Here is a 20,366-nt window from a genome sequence, read left to right as displayed (position 1 = left end):
TGAACATTCAGTGTAAATAGCCGATCAACAAGCTCACAATGCATTGTGTTATAAACTTGTAAATCGACTGTTTACGGTGATGGGATTTGGTGTACAGGGAAAAAAGGATCAGATCAAGTGTAGAACCCTGGGCGACTCCAATCAATGAAGTATTTACAGGGTAAAAGTTAAAGGAGTATTTCGCCCGACGTTTTTCGTACCTTTTTTATGATGTTATGATATCCTAGGACGAGTGGTACAGTAGAAAAATGTCATAACTCCATCCCGGGTCCGCCGCAGCTATAAACCCGTGCTCTAAATCACGTATTTTAATAGCTTTTTTCTTTTTTTTTTGCTGAGATCTGATGTTCATAGTGAGAGAATACTATGCAACATGAATGTGCTCCACCGTGGAGCGCAGTTAGAGAAAGTCCCATAGGCTCTGGTTTTTAGCTGCGGCGGACCCAGGATCGAGTTATGATTTTTTTTCTACTGTGCCACTCGTCCAAGGATATCATAACATCATAAAAAAGGTAAGAACATTATCGGGCAAAATTCTCCTTTTTGTTGAGTGTTGATGCGTTCATGGACACAGTGTCAGTGCTAGAAGAGACTTGATTGTCACCAGGTGAAAGGGGCATTATCGTGTCATCCCTGGGGGAGGGGAAATAAAATGTCTGCACCCACCCAGCAGATGGCTCGATCAGATGAGTGCTTGGTGGAGAGCTGTTAGGGGTTAAGTGTCTTGCTCAGGGACACTTGGACATGTAGACGGGCGGGGCGAGGGCCAAACAAGTGACCTTCGCATTCCACCTACTCGGCTACAGCCGCTACGGCCGCACAGCAGGTAAAGCGGACAATGAAAGGGGATCGATCTCAAGAAGGGACAAGTCCAGATGGCTCTGGTGACAATGACATTCAGACATTCAGACGGTACTCTGAGCGCGGCTCAGCTGTGAATTCTATGACGGACGTCTCGGCGTCAGAGATGGCTTTATGCTGTGCAGCGTGCTCATCATTTTCTCGAAAACTTTTGTCATTAACCAGGGCAGGGCGAAATATTACTTACAAAATAATGGATAGCGATGTGTAATGTACTAATAATACTATTGAGACATGCATATCCCACCACAGTGCTCTGCCTCTGTGCTTAGTAATTAGAAATCACACGCTCATCTGTAATTAGAAATCACACGCTCATCTGCAACCCAACAGATGTTTTTCATTTAATGTCTCATTCCAAAGTGCAATGCAAATGAATAGTTTCAGTCAGCAACTTAACATTTTTGACAAATAAGCAAAAATCATTCCTATTAAACAAATGACGTTTATTTGTGTGTTATCACCTACACTATTAAGTTGAGGGAGGAACACTATTTACCCATATTTACCCAACAGCTTGATGGTTTATAATCTTTTACTGTGTGTGGGCCATTATTATTTAATTTAGTCCCCCGCCTGCCTTGAAGCACACGTGTTTATCAGGTGACATTCTCGAGGGGGGCAAAGGTTAAAAGATTGGGGCAAATTCATTTCCAGACCTTAATGCATAATACATAAGATGACTAATGTACCACACTGTCCCGTGGAGTCATTTTTACTGATGATGAGTCTCAATCGATGCCTTTCTGGTAACGCGACAGGGATTTATTTCTTTTAGAGCCAAGTGATACTCTCTGCTCTGCTTGCTGAGAGGGACGGGTCAAGTCTCCAAATGGTTGGCCCTTTGTATTTTAATATCCGGTAATGATTTCTTGGGGCAACTGCACATCAGTACACAGTGTGGTACCTGGACACTACACGAGGTCACAGAGCTAGAACATTTTCAATTACTCCGCATTGAGCTTACATGAGACGGGGGGTCTGCATTCCTGGAAAGGAGGCCGCCTTTGCTTCTCTCTGGCTCCAGGAGCAAATCTGCCGCAGACAGATCCATGATCCGAGAATGGAGTTTCTGAAAGGCAGGATAAAGACGGACAGAATTTTAACCACTTTCAAACAGGCGTCCCTATTTTGGGCATGTCATCATTTCAAACATGTTGAAAAGTAAAAAAAAAAAAAAAAGTCCAAAAACAACAGCCCATCTACAAGCTCACAACCTGTCATGAAGCGACACGTGAGCTTGTAGATCGACTATTTTTGCTATTCATCGAATGACAAAGTATGTCAAAGCATATGGGAGTCAGTATAGCGTTATAGAGTACCTGCTTGTTAGAAAAAGAAAGATCACAATGGGAATACAGTGATAACAAAAAAATAACTACGTGACACTTCTGCTTCCAATATCCAAGATTGGCATTATGGCAACTGGCAGAGTAGGAATTTTATTTACCAAAAAATGAAATAATCATAACACTAATGCAGTTTCCAAAAAAAAATCTGCCAAAGGAACCATTAGTAATTTTCCAAGGCTGGCGTCATCACGCAGGGCCATACAGTGTGGTTTTCACTGTCTGGCAATTGCTTTTAATGCTGTCATTTATTCTATTCCACTGCTTTTATGTCTTCTTATAGGCTGCTTAGAATAATACATGCATAGAATAAGTCAATAATGTTATAATAAAACCTAACAAAGAATAAGTCAATAATTGTATATGAATAATAAAGGCAATATAAGTTCTCACTATCTGAGGAGAAAGGCTTGTGCACTTAATGGTTGTTTGTGATCAACTAAATTGATCACCTCAATATACGTATAGCCAAATCAGATCACAAGTAGATTAAAACAAAACAGGTGGTTGGTTGCCCTCGAACTAGGGGGAACGAGAAATAAACAGAAAAACAAAATGCTTCTGGTGTGTTTTTGCATTTGTTATTGTCCTAAATGTGGTCAATAACACTATGCATCTCTCCCTATTAAAATCCCCCCTCCGCCCCTAGTAAATAAACAAATAAATAAATGGAAAGAAATGTGCTTGATATACGAGCAAGCTGAAACAATGATTTATAAATTATATCAGATAAATCCTAAACAAATATAATTTGGAATCTTCTCATCTGGCTATTTACTTAAGTTGAGCTGCAGATTTAGAGAGGAGCCCTCTGGCCCTTTCCAGCGATCCCATGCAGGGCCCCTGTATTCCAGTCTTTACACCAAGTCATTAATGTCATCCGTTGGAAATAATTAATGTGAATGAGAAATAATTGCATTGGGGAGTAAGGGATTCCTTTTAAGTTCATACACCAATTTGTGTCGGTCCGTTCTCCCCCGTTCCGTTCTTTAACTCTTGCACACCAGAGGGAAGGATATAAAATCCAAATACATTTCCACATATTAATCTCAGACCTAATTACAGCTCAGTTCCCGGTGCTCAGATCAACTGAAATATGCTGAAACAAAACATTTGATATTATGCCGCATATCCTGCCCAGGGTGAGTGTAATGCTCATTCGGGGAGTGTATGTATAATACACAGAGAAATACAATTTCTCTACTCCAATATATATCATTATTAGCTTTCCGACATTAAAATTAAACACATTGTCCTTCTTCGTTCCCCCGTGCTGCAAGACCCACGCAGAGTGAGTTAGGAGAGATCTGTCGAGAAAACTGCACGGTGTAAAAGACAAAGTCACCTTCAACAATTTCTTATGGAAACTTCAGCCATAAAACCTGACTATGGTGTCCACAAATAGCACAATAATAATAATAACAATAATAATAAAGAATTTAAGAATTAAATCACAAATGAATAAATTAAATTATTTCAAATTTTACTCACACATATATGGTCATCTTAGACACTGCTTAAGTGGCCAGTAGTGTTGATTGTATGCTTGTGAAAGAAGCTTTCTAAACAAATTAACTACCCCTAACCCACATTGTGTTGAAACTGGAAGTCAAGCGTTACGCCTACTTTTCCTCTCAAGCAAATTGCAGCTAGAACGGCCGCAGACAAAACAGAATGGGCCCACATTTGTCTCTCCTCTCTTGACTTTCATCACTGCACACAAAAGCAAGAGAGAGTGCTTTTCCGTGTACCGTATTATTATGAGCCCACCAGATAGACCTTTAGTCCGGCTGATGGCTCCTCAGATACGGCTTTACACCAGGCGAAATGAGGAAAGTGAGATATTCTGGCCTTGCACTCTGAGAGATGCAGCGATACTGATGCTATGGAAACTGACCCAGACCCCTGATCCATACACACACGCACACGCACACGCTCATCGAAGAGATAAGGTAATGGACAATCTTCTATTCTGAGACATTGTTAACCATTAAGCTCTGCATTGATGCGTTCAAAACTGCTTTATATATTAGAACTTTGATTTGGCCCTGTGGAGTGTGAAGTCACTTGTCAGGTTGTCTCCCACGTCTCCTAAGGATTTGCTTTGACAAATCTTCTTTAAAACTACCCCAAAACACATAATTTATTTCATGCAAATTCCATTGCAGCAATATTCTTTATACCCACAACCTACAACTTTTCTCTCTTGACATGAAAGGTTTGATTTTGTGTTTCACTGGAATGCTTCTGGCATATCACAATTTAAAACTTCAAGGGACGCATCGAGCCGGATCGGAGCCGGTTGCCGTCCTAATTCTTTACTAGTTTGGACTTTAAAGTGACAGATGGCTTCTCCTTCTAGCTCTGAAGCCCTTTAGTTGAACAGCCGCATCACTCAGTGCCATCACGCCCGTCCGGTTCGTCCACATGGGATGGGAGTGGCTTAAGTGTCATGGGGAGGGAGTGATCTTATCGTAGGGTGCAGGATTTCACCTCCTCAGCATCCTCATCAAGGATTCAGTCGATAATGTCACAAGGCCATGGGGGGGGGTTGGATATGACGAGTGGGTGGACAGGACCAGCCCGGGTGTACACTTCTTGAAATGAGGGCCTCGCCAAGGGCAAAGTCACTGTCGTAGGCTCGTCAAAATGCGTGATAGTAGGTCTTCCACTCATCCCCATGAACTGACTGACAGTGGTCGAAAGATAGCTATAAGTGCTAAAAAGGGCTCACACACACACACACACGCACGCACGCACACAGTGAGCTCACATTCTGTCCTGTCCTCCATTACCTGATCTACGTCTGATACATCTATTCTCAACTATTATGTCGATCCCAGGTCTCATGCATGGGAAACAAATCATCTACCGCTCTTGCAAAGAGGAATCCCCACTTGGGAAGGGAGATATGCGGCTTCTGGTCTTCAGGCAGGACTTCTCTGCTACACTTAGATATTAAAGGTTCTATTTACTTAGAACTTAGGTTATGTGTTGTTTATTGTGTCCTTGGGGCTCTGAGGTTGCCTGGCAAAGACCTGTCAATTGTCACAGTAATTGGCAACTAAAGTACCACATGTCTGTCACTTTCAATAAGGCTACATAAATGGAAAGGATTATTAGGCTGGTATATAATTGTGACTAATTAGTCACCCTGATGAAGAGTTGATACGTTGGTTTGTTTGCCTTGCTTAATGAAATAAATCCTTAATTTTTGCCTATTTATTTTTCCACGACTGCCTACACCACTAGGTGATTAAATCAAGCAAGACTTCTTGGATTTAGTTTTCATACTCTCTAAAAACTTTGTCAATTTCCCTGTACATAAATTATCACGGTATAAGTTGAATGCCTACAAAGGTGTACGTGCCTGGGGTGCGTCGTTACCTTCCCAATGAAGCGATTGTGATTTCTTATCAGAGAAACTCAAGATGCCCATTGGGGAGAAGAGTACATTTAATTACTGATAAGCAAGCGTTCAGAGTTGGGAAATGGTACACTCACTGTGGGTGATTAAGTCAGCCACTATACCTGAGACTCCAGGAATGAACAGAAATGAGAATACCGTGGTCCTTTTTCCATGCAAAAATGTCCTTGCAGGATTTGTGACCAGTCTTTGCAGACACTAGTCTTTCCCGCACATGAGGGTTTTTCGAGAGACGAGAAAAACATTGCAAAGCTGTTGTAGATCAGCTGTTTGCCAAATGTTCGCCCCCAGAATAGGGCCGCTAAAGTGAGTGTATTTTGTATTCAATTCAATAATTATTGCCAGCCAGAAGCACATGCCTTCCCAGTGTTCACTGTGTGATTTAGACAAAGACATCTTACAGCAGTGTCAAAATGTTTCTGCGGTTCTAACATTCGGCAAGTAAAACAATTTAAGAGATTAATATCTGAGAAGGGACTCTGGAGACTTTGTGAGATTTGACAAACAACTATTTCTATCAGTCTGCTTGTGTGCTACTGACCCCTCATAATGAACGCAATGCTACGGGTGAATCACCAGACTTTGCTTGAAAGAGAATCGTTCCACAGTGAATGCAGCCTTGGTTAACAGACTTTAGTTTTTACGCGGAATGTGACGCATGCAAAACCTGCAAGCTTGAGAACAGACCGGTCACTGCATCAGTCAGCAGTGACAGTGAATATCCAAGAGTAAACAGTGGGCGAGCACACGCACGCGCACACACGCTCACACTCACACTCACACTCACACACACACACACACACACACACACACACACACACACACACACTCATAATACCAACATACTGGCTGTAGTGTATTATTGACATATAAAACTTGAAACTTGAAACCAATACACAGACTTTATTTAATGCCCGCAGCTGCTCTAACCTTGTCGAAGAGGAAGTCTACACAAGTGAAAAGTTCAAGTGAAAGACTTCAAATTCAATATCCATGCTAAGAGGTGACAGCCTTGAGATATTTCATTTTCCACCTGTCTCAAATATGAAAACTGGAAACTGGCCATTAAAAGACATGGCCTCCGGAGTTCAATCAGGTGTCCAAGTACTTCGCCTCTTAAACATGGGGTTAAAACCATGCTCTTTCTCTGTCTATTTTTAAGAACATGCTCCCTCTCTCCATTCTTAACGCCATGCTCTCTCTCTCCATTCTTAACACTGTGGTCGTTTTACACTGTTATTGCACCTGACATGGGGAACTTGAAGTGACTATGACCAGAACTACACTTAACAGCCCATTACAGTCTCTCTTTAGGCAGTATCTCTTTGCTGCTTCTGTCAATCTCTCTCTCTCTCTCTCTCTCTCTCTCTCTCTCTCTCTCTCTCTCTCCTCAGAAGTATCCGCTATCTCCTCCCTTTCCATTTTCTCTCTCTCTCTCTCTCTCCAGTCTCCACCTTATCTCTCCTCGCTCGTCTCTCTCCCTCTGCCTCTCTTCTCCTGATGGACTGACGGCCCCCCCTAACCTTATCCTTTGGCAGGCTCCATTTTCCACGTCTCATATTAACGGCATGGAGTCAGACGCGGTGGCGGTCTGGCCGCTGTAATGTCAGTAATTTTCTGACGCCGGTGTCTCGAGGTAACACGGAGTAGACCAATTCCAGCTGCTCTGACATAATCTTGCGAGATCAGGGGGGGCAGCATGGGGGGAAAAGTCTTATTTGTTTACATTCTGCTGATTAGGTTTAGGTTTTTTTGTGTGTGAAATGCTCATTGGGAACAGGTACACAGTAAACCCTAGCTGCTCCCCAGGCGCTGTATTAATGTAATAGCGCCCACTGCTGATAATAGTTAGTATGGGTACATTTCAAGTATGTGCAAAATAAATGGGACAAAAAAGTCCAGAAAGGAGAGGGGACTAAATTGGTGTTATAACTGTACCTGGAGAAGCAGGTCTGAAGCGGGCTTGACCCTCTGCTGAAACAGAATGCTCATGGTTCGGTTCTGCTGTTCCAGGTCAAACACGCGCGTCCGTAGCTTCAGACATTCCTCTCTCAGATCCTGCACAGAGTACAGCTCTCATCAGTAACTTGCATGAGTCAAAAATGTAAATATACAGTGTATCTAAATATCTGTGCAACCTGATTGAATGTGTAAACTACACAGCTGATGATGGATAACAGTTACTCTAATGACTTTCACAGAGTTTACATAGTCGCTGGATAATTACATTTATTTATTATTAATTCTATCCGCAGTGCTCCGAGATTGGAGCTAAAGCGTTTCCGTGGAAACAGTAGACAAACCTTTTGGGTGAGAAGCGCCTGCACGACTTGATTGGCAACCTAGCGACAGAGACAAAAAGGAAAACACAGTGAAATCATTATTTGTCTGCTTTGGCACAAATGTGGGTGTATTTGAGAGACAGAGAGAAACAAAATGTGTGTGTGCTGTGCATACATGCTGACAGATGTTTGTGCGTGCGTGCGTGTGTAAATTTCAAAAGGCCCCAATCATAGCTGATCCAGTGAGCAAGTATTAACCACTTTAATCCTAGCATCCCAATTTTGTGTCATATAATGTCATTATAGGCAAAAAGTGGACAATTAAAAATTATTGTTTGAAAATGTCAGATTGAAAATAGTTTGAAAATAGATTGGCTAAATAATGGATCAATTTTTAATTATTTAGAAATGTAAATGGTTAAGGAAGGCCCCATTCAGGGGCCAGAGCGGACCAGACTGGAGCGCACACACATCTTTCACAATGTTTAATTGCTCTATCGACAGCACAGGGCTGACGTCGGGTCAGAGGCGTGCCGGGCACAAGTGTTGTTGTGCCTGGGCCTCTCGGTCTCCCGGTGGCTCACACCTGCCTGCAGCGTGGACCACAAAGGCCATCGACCGGCGACTCCGATTACCGGCCATTGATTGCTCATTAATATGCCGCGAGGCCACACTGGCTTCTCCGAGGTGTCTGCTCTCGCTCCGTATCGAACCGGCGAGGAACAGGAGGAAATATGATGAAGTGAGCAGTAAAAAGCGTAAAGGCAAATGCTCCACTTCAGCCCCGGTCGTTTAAGGGCTGAACGTGTGAAGACGGACCACCGCAACGTCCCCAAACCAGATAGAAAATGAACGAGAGACTAAATCGAGCCACAAATAAGACCGCACACACAATCCCCCTCACCACCTTGAAAAACAAAAGCAAAGAAAAAGTTAAACAAGCAGCCGGTCTCATTTGAAAATAACCGTTCCTTCTGTTAGGCAGATTCTTTGCCTGCAGTCATTATGAGTGAGGCGGCCTGCGGTGGAGGCTGCTAGAGAGACGCGTGGACCCCTGTCATCAAAACAGCATCATTAGTGAGCCTCACTTCAAGGAAGCCACACAGGAAAGGACGGCTGAACCGAGATGTCCTAGCCAGGGTGTGGGCAGGGAGGTGTACGGGAAAATGCGGTTGTTTGTTTATACCGTCCCAACAGCAGCCACGGAGGACGCAGGCTTTCACACAAAATCCAAACCGCAGGGATCCCTCTCCCTCGCTTCCTGTCTCGACCCCCCCCCCCCCCAATCCATCCATCGCCTATCTTGTTTTTTCTTCCACAAATGTCTCTCTCTTACGTGTTTCCTTCCAAACTTCACATACATTTTTCTCTTTCGCTTTCACCCTACATCTATCTCTCCACCGGCTCTCCCTTTCTATCCGTGGCAGACTGGAGTGTGTTGGGTTTTAGCAGGACATATTGCCGGTGGTGGACAGTAATGAAGTACATTTACTTGAGTACTGTAATTGAGTAAATTTTTTGAGTATCTGTACTTTACTTGAGTGTTTGTATTTTTGGATACTTATGACTTTCACTCCACTACATTTCAAAGACATTGTACTTTTGACTCCAATACATTTCTAGGAAGGGAAAAGGTACATTGTGAAATAACTACTTAAGCCCTATTTCAAATAGAGTGAAAATAGCAGTTCTGCAAGCCCACAACGCGTCATGATGCAATGCGTTGTGAGCTTGTAGAACTGACATTTTCACTATTATTGATAGCTTTTGAAGTCAGGAAAGGACGGCTGAACCGAGATGTCCTAGCCAGGGTGTGGGCAGGGAGGTGTACGGGAAAATGCGGTTGTGTTTGTTTATACCGTCCCAACAGCAGCCACGGAGGACGCAGGCTTTCACACAAAATCCAAACCGCAGGGATCCCTCTCCCTCGCTTCCTGTCTCGACCCCCCCCCCCCCCCAATCCATCCATCGCCTATCTTGTTTTTTCTTCCACAAATGTCTCTCTCTTACGTGTTTCCTTCCAAACTTCACATACATTTTTCTCTTTCGCTTTCACCCTACATCTATCTCTCCACCGGCTCTCCCTTTCTATCCGTGGCAGACTGGAGTGTGTTGGGTTTTAGCAGGACATATTGCCGGTGGTGGACAGTAATGAAGTACATTTACTTGAGTACTGTAATTGAGTAAATTTTTTGAGTATCTGTACTTTACTTGAGTGTTTGTATTTTTGGATACTTATGACTTTCACTCCACTACATTTCAAAGACATTGTACTTTTGACTCCAATACATTTCTAGGAAGGGAAAAGGTACATTGTGAAATAACTACTTAAGCCCTATTTCAAATAGAGTGAAAATAGCAGTTCTGCAAGCCCACAACGCGTCATGATGCAATGCGTTGTGAGCTTGTAGAACTGACATTTTCACTATTATTGATAGCTTTTGAAAATGTCTGGATTTTTTTTTTATTTGTATGGAAAATGTATAACTTTCAATACAGCAATGCATTAATCATTTTCTAATTTGCACTTTTGAATACTTGAGTATTCACATTTGTACCTTTAACTCAAGTACAAATGTGACAGAGCAACTTTCACTTGTAGTCGAGTGATATTTGGCCAGGAGTTTCTATACTTTGACTCAAGTACTGGGGGTTGAGTACTTTGTCCACAGCTGCACTCCTGCAGGGACTCTGTCTGCAACTGGTCCCGGCTGGTTTGACGGGATGTTTAATCCCATCATGTGGGTTCTTCAGGCAGAGCTGGGTAAACAACACTTTCCCTCCAGCTCTCACAAATAAATAGAGGGCCCAGAGTACCATTGTTACCACAAACCATGGTTCATACAGGGTTGCAGCGTAAGCTACTCAACAGCACCCATTCTTGGGATGATTAAAATGTTTACTATAAAGTCTGAAAAATTGATTATTTTTTTCAGCCGTGTTGCCAAGCAAAGGGGGAAAAAATCCAATTCAAGTGTCTCTTAATGTATTGCAGCTTATGCGCATAGATTTTGCAATACATGCACATGCTGCCAAACTCTTGCATTATAAAACGAAAAAGAAGGAACATTCAATAACTTTGCGAAGTAAGGACGACTTCAATGTCTGACTCATTCTTCATTGCCTGAATCATGCTTTGTGCGCTACTGCCCTTGAATGAGGTTTGGGGTTGAAGGGTGAACAAAACCTTTGACCAAACTCACCTCATCCAGACAGCGCTCATACTGTTCCCTTTGAGTCTCGTTCTCCGAGGCCAAGGTAGAGTTCTGATCCTGCAGGTCAAACACACACACACACACACACACACACACACACACACACACACACACACACACACACACACACACACACACACACACACACACACACACACACACACACACACACACACACACACACGCACACACACACACACACACACACACACACACACACACACACACACACACACACACACACACACGTCAGAATAGCAAACAACCTTGCAGTGACTTTAGATATAGTTGATACAACAACCGATGATCAGATCAGAAATAATGACCAAACACGAGGCGGGCTTCACAAAGGTCATGTGTCAAACTATTAGTTCCATAAAAGGTCAAGGGGACGGAAGAACGGATGGTGAACTTTGCAGCGGCGCATTTGGAGTTTGGAGGCTAATATGAATATTTCCTCGTCTTTGGCGGAGCGCTACTGCTTCACCTTTACGGTGGCGCTCTATCGATCGCAGTGGTTGGCAATTTGTCCGAGGCAGCGGGGAGAGGGGGGTATTAGGGGCTGTCAGTTTGTTGTCAGGCGGCAGCGCCTGCTTCTGTTGCCCCATGCCCTTTGAGTAGGAACCACCAGTCTCGTGATTAAAACAAGGGAAACTTAATTACACCCCCGCACAACAATGTAATTTTGTGCAATCTGGTTTGGGGGAGCGCAGCACAGCTGTTGCTGCTGATGCAAAAATGTCAAATTGGGTAAAGTAAGAGAACGCTATGTTCCTGTTCCACTAGATTGTTTTAAACTAATCTACAACAAAAGCCTCAATCATCTGGAGTGCGTGTCTGTTCAGTGAGAGGAACTTCGTGGGCTAGTGCTAAGAACTTGGAGATAGTCAAATAATGTTTCCGTGATCTACACAAACCTTCAGTGTTAATTTATCCATTTGTAACTGTGAGAGTGTACTTATACTAGTGTAAACTCGCTCTATATGGATCATAAAGCAGCCTCACTTAATTGACAACATAAAGAGACATTTCAGCAATAATACTCGAGAGGGATTGCTATCCCATGAGATGTACAATTTTTCCCAGTCTGAAGTCGGTTAACTTCATATTATTTGACAGCTGACAGCAGTTGCTAGGTTACAGGTATATGGTAAGGTAAGCAGGGCAAATTGATACGTTTATAGAATGCTTTTATAGAGAGATATTAGAATTCATAAGAATGCCTCTTATCAAAATATAAGGTCAGGGCGGTGGTGTAATTAACAATGTGGCTGGAAACACGTTTTGTAAAAAAATTTGTACATCCGAGTCACAATAATCTCTTCCGTCAAAGAAAAATGACTGAAATCATTTCTTCACCCACCTGCTCGCTACAGTATATTACCTTCCATTATTTGAAACAAAAGAGGGGTTTAATTTACCCACGGTACAGAGGAAATGCAATTGCAATCTAAACCTTTTCTTTTCTCGCAATATACAATTTGAACTTTTGCAAAGAGAAGCTAGTTATAGGAGGTGGCTGCGTGCCTGCCATGTTAATGGAGTATATCAGTGGTGCTGTGGAAATAAGACCCGGGCAGCGCTTACTTAGTGTCAGCGCCATTTATACACAGTGCAGGGCAGTGATGTATTGCCTCAGCGCTGCTCGCGTTGCTATTGCTGGTGTAGCATCCATCACATGCGCGGCGGGATGGAATAAAATGGCAGATAACTTTGGATAAAGCCATTTAGAAACGTAACGTTTGGCTAATGTGCCGCTCTCCGGCGGTCAGCCAGACAGGTTGGCTGTACTTCCTGCCATTCCACGAAGATAAGTCGCAGTCACACAGGGTCGTAAGGCAACAGGCAATTATCTGCCATGTTGCTGTAATTAGCTGCAGCCTCCATTCATGTCAGGTAGAAGTTATGTCACTGGAACACTGGCAAGAACCAGAGAATGAAGGCCTGCACCTAAAAGCTGAAAATAGCTGATGTACAAGCTCACAACGTGGCTATTTTCAGTGTGCAACACGATGCACAGCCAAGTATAAATCAGGCATTAGTGTGGCAGTGGCTCAGGAGGTAGAGCGGCCATACTGAGTAGGTAATTAAAAGTCGCACACGGCAGATATTTATACATAAAAAGTTTACCACTCCTTTTAAACAATAAGATACCATTTTATGATCCGTGGGGGGGAGATTTGGATCATCTGTTGGATCCCCAAATTTGACTACCTTGACCATAAGAACCCTTCTGGGGATGTTATAACAGCCGAACATTCCGCGAAAATAGGTGTGTGTGTGTGTGTGTGTGTGTGTGTGTGTGTGTGTGTGTGTGTGTGTGTGTGTACGTGCATGCGATAGTGACTTCACTTGAGATAATCAGCAGTGATTTACTCTGTGATTGGTGCAAAGTAGTGTGCAGCTCTTCCCCCTGAGCGCTGAGCTAAACAAAAGGGAGGCGGGGCTACAGCCAGGGACCCTGATGTGACATGTATAGGATCATGTTGCTCTCCGAACGAAAGACCACTCGGGAGTCTGTCGAGCTGTCACGCCTTCAGACAAAACAAAACCTTGAGGAGGGGCAGACAGCCGGCAGGACTCGGTCACGCGGGAAAAGAAAAGGAAGGACGGATGGACGGACGGACGCAACGACGGCAACAACAAACAATGGTGAGTGTCTCCTACCTCCAGGGCCTTGAGGCGCTCCAGGAGGTTGTTGGTTTTGTCTCTCTCCTCTTCCGATTGGCTGCCGTCGGTTTCAGCACTTGGGACGGACCCTGGATCCGATGACTGCGGATCGGCTGGCTCTTCCTCGGGGCCGTCGTGCTGCTTGTGCGCCTCTTCTGAGAGTTTATCCTGATGAAAACGCACACGCACACGCACACGCACACACACACACACACACACACACACACACACACAGTGAGAAAAGGTTAGATGGGGATTGGGGAGACAGAGAGGAAGATAAGAAGAAAGGCTAGAAAGTAGAGGTGACACTTAATTTAAGTAAGAAGACAACATTAAAACAGAGGGAGGAATGTTAAACGACAGAAAAAGACAAAATAAAATCCTGAAGCAGAAAGGCTGGAGGATGAAGCTTATTTCTCTGTTCTTTTCGGCGAGCACTGCACAAGGAATGAATAAGGCTCGAAGACAAGCAGCTTCAGCAACACTGCAACTCCAAAACATCCCTTAATCCCTAATCATGTTTCACTGGTTTACCCAAGGACTGGCTGTGACCTTGACAACTCTCCTCTTATCTCCGATATGGAGTCCTTACAATCCCCCCAACCCCCCGTCATGCTCTCTCTCTCTCTCTCTTTCTCTCTCTGTCTCTTCATGTTGCAACTCTTTCTGCATTTCCCTCCCAGCGTTCTTCTCTCTCCGCCTGCTACCTCTCTTTCTCTCCACCTCTCTCTTCTCTGTCTCTCTCTTTCACTCTTATCATGTTATCAGTTATTAATGAAAAACTAAATCAATAGATGCCTTATCCACTCAAATACATACAATAATACACACGCCCAGAAAACAGAAACACATACGTTTTCTTGATACAAAATACGCATTTTATATGCAAAATTTGATGTATTGCATATTATGTTTCTTGCAGGTAGCTTTTTTACACTGTGGCTCTGCAGGAGGCTAGCCGTCTATAAGAGTCGGTTCGTCTGTGTTTCTGTTTGTCTCTGTGTCTGTCTGTGTGTCCGGAGCTAATATCACAAACTGGCGGACCGATCATCGACATCGACATATTTCTTGAGTACACATGTTTTATACAAATTTAGAGTCATACATGATACTAGAAGTAAAGCCACGCAATGCTCAAAAGCATGTGATTATGATTTCCTCTACTTTACGAGGATCACTGAAACGCCAGGTGTATCCAAGCTGATGAGTAAACATCAGAAAAGAGACAATTGGCATTCTTAGCATTTTATGAACTCCAAACACATAACGTGTTTGGAGTTCATGAAATGCTAAGTATGCATTATATTACATACCGGCAAACAGCAACAATGGCACATATCTTGCTTCCTTCACTTTCACAAGCGTTATGCTGTTTAGTGAATATCTCTTTCCTGTAGTGTGATCAGGAGTCAGTGGGCTGGGAAAAGCTGTCACTGGTCAATGAGGTTTGAATGAAGTAATGGTACCTTTTGGAGGGATGTCACCTCGTGGCCTGATGTATGGCTGTGCATGTGCGTTACATTTTTCATTCCCGCCTGGCTTTGACACATCATTGTCAAGCCTGGGGATAACAGTTACCTCCGTGGTTAATGCTCCAGACAAAGTCATGCTTAGCCACAGTGATGGATGGAAGTATCTCCACGCTGCCTTATACCCAAATGCAGCAGAGAGCCAGTGTTGCCCCTTCCCCTCTCTCCTAATAGGAATTGGAAATAACGTCCTTCGTGAGCACTTTTTGTTTTCAACTCGATCAAATCTCGACTATAAACACATTAGGCTTTCAATCTTGACTGATTCCATCAGACAATTGTGTTAGAAATGATACTTTATAAACAAAGCTTTCATGTTTTGTCATTGGCATTCAGAGGCCGTTAACCAAAAAGGTGTTTAAGGTAAGTGATATTTTTTTGCTAAAATAAGTATTCAATAGCTCTATATTCTGATAGTAATCATTGCTATGTAGTGTTTGTTCAATAACAGGAGTCTCACTGCCTCTCCAGCTTTTTAGAAAACAGAAAATGCATTTTCAGGTTGGGATATCTTGTCCAAAAGAATCACTACCTTTATCTCAATGGAGAGAATACAGCTGCCCAGTAGAATAACTCTTCAATTATGTAGCAACAACGGACAAACAGGTAGTGTATCGTAATATTTATAGATTAATCATACAATAAATAAGGTTGTCTTTTAACCACATGAACCCTAGCATCCCTATTCTGGGCATTCTGCAACAACTGGCAAACATTCGGTTAATGACCGTGCAGCAACTGTTGATCACTGTTTAGATTATTTACAGCGATAGCCACTGTATGATCATTCATTTATCCTACAATGATCCAACCATCTCTGTTTATTAACGATTTGTAGTCTTTCCAAACATTTTCCCTTTTGAGGGGTTGGAGGAGGAAAACATGCCTCATCAATTCAAGCAAGGATGCAGTAAAACTAAAAAAAGACTTTTGCAATTGCCACATCTGCATATACATCAGTGTGGAATTAAACTAAGATAATCCTTCTACCCAGCATCAGATTATAAACTGCGCTGTTGCCGAGCAGGAAATGAAAACGTCACACATCCCCCGCCCCCCCATATGTGCGACGGATCTGTCCCCAACGGGCGTTCGTTCGTTCGTGCCACATGACGGACTCTGAGGATATCTGTCCCTCTCTGGCTCATTCTCCTGGTCGCTAATCCCTCGCTCGGTAATCCACTCTTGTTTATTAACATGTAGGATGCTGTTATCCCTCTACAATGAAAGCATGTAAGTAATCAGCAGCTATCTGGCTGTTTCAAATGGCCTGCCCAGGTTGCAAGATCCACCGCTTTGAAACGCAACACGCCACAGGGTAAACAAACAGACAACACAACAACCCCACTGATCACATCTGCATTAGCCTCTGTGGAATGCAGATGTGGCGAGACAGCCACCATTACGACATTCATATTTGACTCTGGCCGTTTGTCTTTAAATGTATGACCATCAATTCAGTTTTACACTTTTGTTCTCCCTCTCTTTCCTTCTCACTCTCTCTCTCTCTTACTCTCCTTTTTTAGTAACTGGAATGTACAGTGTGCAGTCTGATCTGATCTGCAAATGTATATATATTTATATAGCTACAACATAATGAATGTAACGCCAACATGACAATACATCACATTGCATCATCATCGTGCACTGAATTAGCCAGAGGCAGCAGTATAACAACACTGCGATAATGCGTACGTCGCATTGCATCATCATCATCATCATCATCTTCATGCACTGAATGAGGCAGAGGCAGCACTGTTACGTGCAACTCAAGTAAATAGGCTACCTGGAAGTTGCAACGTGCGATGTGTGACCTTAACGGTGACCTCTGCCTGTCGCTCAAAATATTTTCCCACTCAATCTCAACCTCCACACTCCTGACCACAGCAGCACTTCTTCCTCTTGCATAACATGGTCAGTAGCGAACTGTTCAACACGGGGAGCTCTGCTGTTGTCTCTTTCTCAGTTCCCTTCACTCTTATTACACTTTTTTACAGTGTAATAACTGTAATTTTATTATTACAACCTATGGGGGAATAAGCAGCAGCAACGCAAACGCTGGGTTTGTTACCTTGTAGGCCTTCATGATGTCCATTGTGTCCACAGCCCCCTGGTTCTGCAGCAGTGACCGCACTGTCTCTTCCATCCTGCACACACACACACACACACACACACACACACACACACACACACACACACACACACACACACACACACACACACACACACACACACACACACACAACACACACACACACACACACACACACACACACACACACACACAGAGAGAGAGAAAGAAGAGGACATGTTTCAGTGAACAAATGTGCATTATAGCAGTACGTACAACAAGTAAGACGCGCGAACGCGGGAAGCGAACGCAGCTCGAAAATATTGTGTATTTACGGACTTGTATCCGTGTTATTTCACCGTGATGGGGAGAGCGTAGAGAGAAAGTCACGTGACTGCCCTAATGACCTGGTAAACTGAACAGAATATGGCATTTACTGTCGTGTATGTGTGTGTGTGTGTGTGTGTGTGTGTGTGTGTGTGTGTGTGTGTTGTGTGTGTGTGTGTGTGTGCACACGCGCGTGTGAGTGTGTGTGTGTGCATGTGATAGTGATAGATAGTGATAGGTATGGAAGTGCAATCACAGAGGTAAACGCTGTGTGATTAAATGACCTTGACCTTGAAGGTAATTGCCTACTGAAAACAATCCACACTTCTATTTGTGCAGCTAGGATTCAGATGCAAAACAGCTACCAAACAGATAGCGCTTGGAAGAAAAACACCACCCATCTGTTCCTCTTTTCCATTTAAACTCAAGTTTGACCCTCAAAGAACTGAGTTCCTATTTCGGTCTAAGAAAAGCGCTTCACCTCCAGATACTGTACGTGAGATATGACCAAGATATGTGATCAAGATATGCCCTTGGAACCAACTGGGGATACAACATTCACAATAGAAAGAAATGGGAACATAAGAAAACATGCTGACATTCAACAGCTGTGGATGGAGAGGAGTCAGATCATTGCTCTTGATTAAAAATGAGTTGCCACTGTAGTACTGGGCGCATCTGGTGTTTGGCACCTCAACAGTTTATGTACATTATAATAAGATTGTGAAGATGTATGTTAGAGCCTTTGCTTTCTCTAGGGTTGAGTGCTATCCAGATCTGACTCACTAAACCAATTCAAAAGCAAAACAAAACAGAAAAAAAGGACACGCAGTTTGGCATTGAGCCCATAAACCTTAGGCTATGGGACAATTTCTTTGACTATTTCACTTCCCTGACACATTGGAGGGCCGCTGGGCTGAGAGCGCAGGCACTGCAAAGATACTGCAGGGCAGGGTCCCAAACTTTTCCGAGGCATGTCAAGGATATGCCAAGGATTTCCATGCCAAACAGCCATAGCCTCTGGTTGTGGCACCCCTGTTGCAAAATGGCTTTAAAAAATTGATAAATAGCCGATTTTTGCTATTTTCAACACATTTCTGAAAATGTTTGACCATTTTTGTAAAAAATCGTATGAAATTAATTTGAACTAAAAAAAATAAATAAATAAATACAAATATTTTCTTTTTTCCCCCCCTCTCCTTTCCAATAGCCCACCTGGTGGCCCACCTGGGGGACATGGCCACCACTTTGAACACCACTGCTCTAGTGTACAGCCCGAGAGACAGGCCAGCATGGTGGCAGGCTGCTCCAGCCACTGTGTTAGACACTGTGTCAGCACAATGCATAGAGTACAAGAATACATGACATCCAGGGCCACGGGAGGCCGGGGGCTCCATGACCGGGTCAAGGACAAAAGTGACAGTTGTGATCAGCAGGGGCAAGTGGATAAACTGAGCTGAGGAGCTTTACGGACAGAAAGTCGATAGGCTGGTGGCTGGTGGCTGTACCTGAATCGCAAAGTATCTGAAATGTCTCATGGAGGAAGGAATAGATTGATTCGTTGGCAATGGACTTTGTCTTGTTTTTACGTGGTAATGATCTACAACCAGTCAACCACACACAGGCACAATAACCCCCTCCCCCATACATACACACATAAACATACAGGCCAAACAAAACGAGGGCTTTTGAAATTTAGAATGTATAGAATTATGTAAGAATAATATGCAAAAATCACTTTTTAATTGTATCCTGCTACCACACAGGGCCAGATATCCATAACTTCCAGACAACACGTCAGTGTGCAGACCAGCAGCTGGCAAAGACCCCACTGACCTCTACATTACTAAGTGGCAGGATGGTTGAGAAAGAAGAAAAAAAAAGAGAAGAGAAAAAAAAAACGTTCATGTTTTAGTCCGTCTGCTTCCTGGTGTTGTGGTTGGACTGCTGGGGTCGGGGGTGGGGGAAGGGACCAGGTCTGTCTCGGCAGCTTGAGGATTTGGGGCTATTTCGGCACGCCGACATGCACACACCTGAATGAGGCCCTTTGTGCTTCTAAATAAGAGTGGTATGGAATGCTGGAGGACCGCGTCTTCCATTTGAGTGTCACCTGTCACTCACAGCAGGCAGTGGTGTAAAGTACCTAAGTACATTTACTCAAGTACTGTACTTAAGTACAGTTTTGAGTTTATTGGAGTATTTCCAATTTTCAGCACTTTTACAGTACTTCTACTCCACTACATCTCAGAGGCAAATATTGTACTTATACTCCACTAGAATTATTTGAAAACTTGAGTTACTAGTTACTTTGTAGATTTTGATTGTGTGAATCATGTGGCGTTCCCTCTGCATGATGAGAAATAGAGCCACAGAAATCTGAATGCCTGAATGACTGCAAATACTTAAACCAAAAGACTTAGTCTTAGTGAAACAGACTTGAGTTACAACTGTACTTGGACTGTTTTTTCCCCCCCGTCTACACCAAATCTCTTCGGCAAAAATAGTGTTGCGGCGCGTTGTGAGCTTGTAGATATTCTATTTTTGGGGCGAATGTTCCCCCCAGAATTGGCAGGCTGGGGTTCAAGTGGTTAACGTGGACTGAAACCTTCCAGACTGGGTGGGACTGGTTTGAAGA

The 20,366-nt window shown here is 43.4% G+C and overlaps 1 protein-coding gene across 5 annotated transcripts in view; it reads right to left on the bottom strand.

Moving 5' to 3' along the window:
* Nucleotides 1–20,366, bottom strand: part of LOC308080917 (nck-associated protein 5-like) — a 133,994-nt gene that overhangs the window by 26,056 nt on the left and 87,572 nt on the right. For all 5 annotated transcript variants that reach the window (XM_080423023.1, XM_080423019.1, XM_080423020.1 and 2 more), the window contains 6 exons: nucleotides 17,405–17,480; nucleotides 13,802–13,972; nucleotides 11,123–11,191; nucleotides 7,941–7,979; nucleotides 7,576–7,695; nucleotides 1,829–1,933 (listed from right to left, as the gene is read on the bottom strand). In XM_080423023.1, the coding sequence (XP_080279149.1) occupies nucleotides 1,829–1,933; nucleotides 7,576–7,695; nucleotides 7,941–7,979; nucleotides 11,123–11,191; nucleotides 13,802–13,972; nucleotides 17,405–17,480 (580 nt within the window). The remainder of the gene's footprint in view (nucleotides 1–1,828; nucleotides 1,934–7,575; nucleotides 7,696–7,940; nucleotides 7,980–11,122; nucleotides 11,192–13,801; nucleotides 13,973–17,404; nucleotides 17,481–20,366) is intronic.

The sequence above is a fragment of the Gymnoscopelus braueri genome, assembly GCF_963280865.1.
Source record: "Gymnoscopelus braueri genome assembly, chromosome: 24".
In the NCBI taxonomy this organism is placed as follows: domain Eukaryota; kingdom Metazoa; phylum Chordata; class Actinopteri; order Myctophiformes; family Myctophidae; genus Gymnoscopelus; species Gymnoscopelus braueri.
The sequence above is the reverse complement of the archived record's forward strand: the minus strand, read 5'-3'. Positions and strand labels throughout refer to the sequence as shown.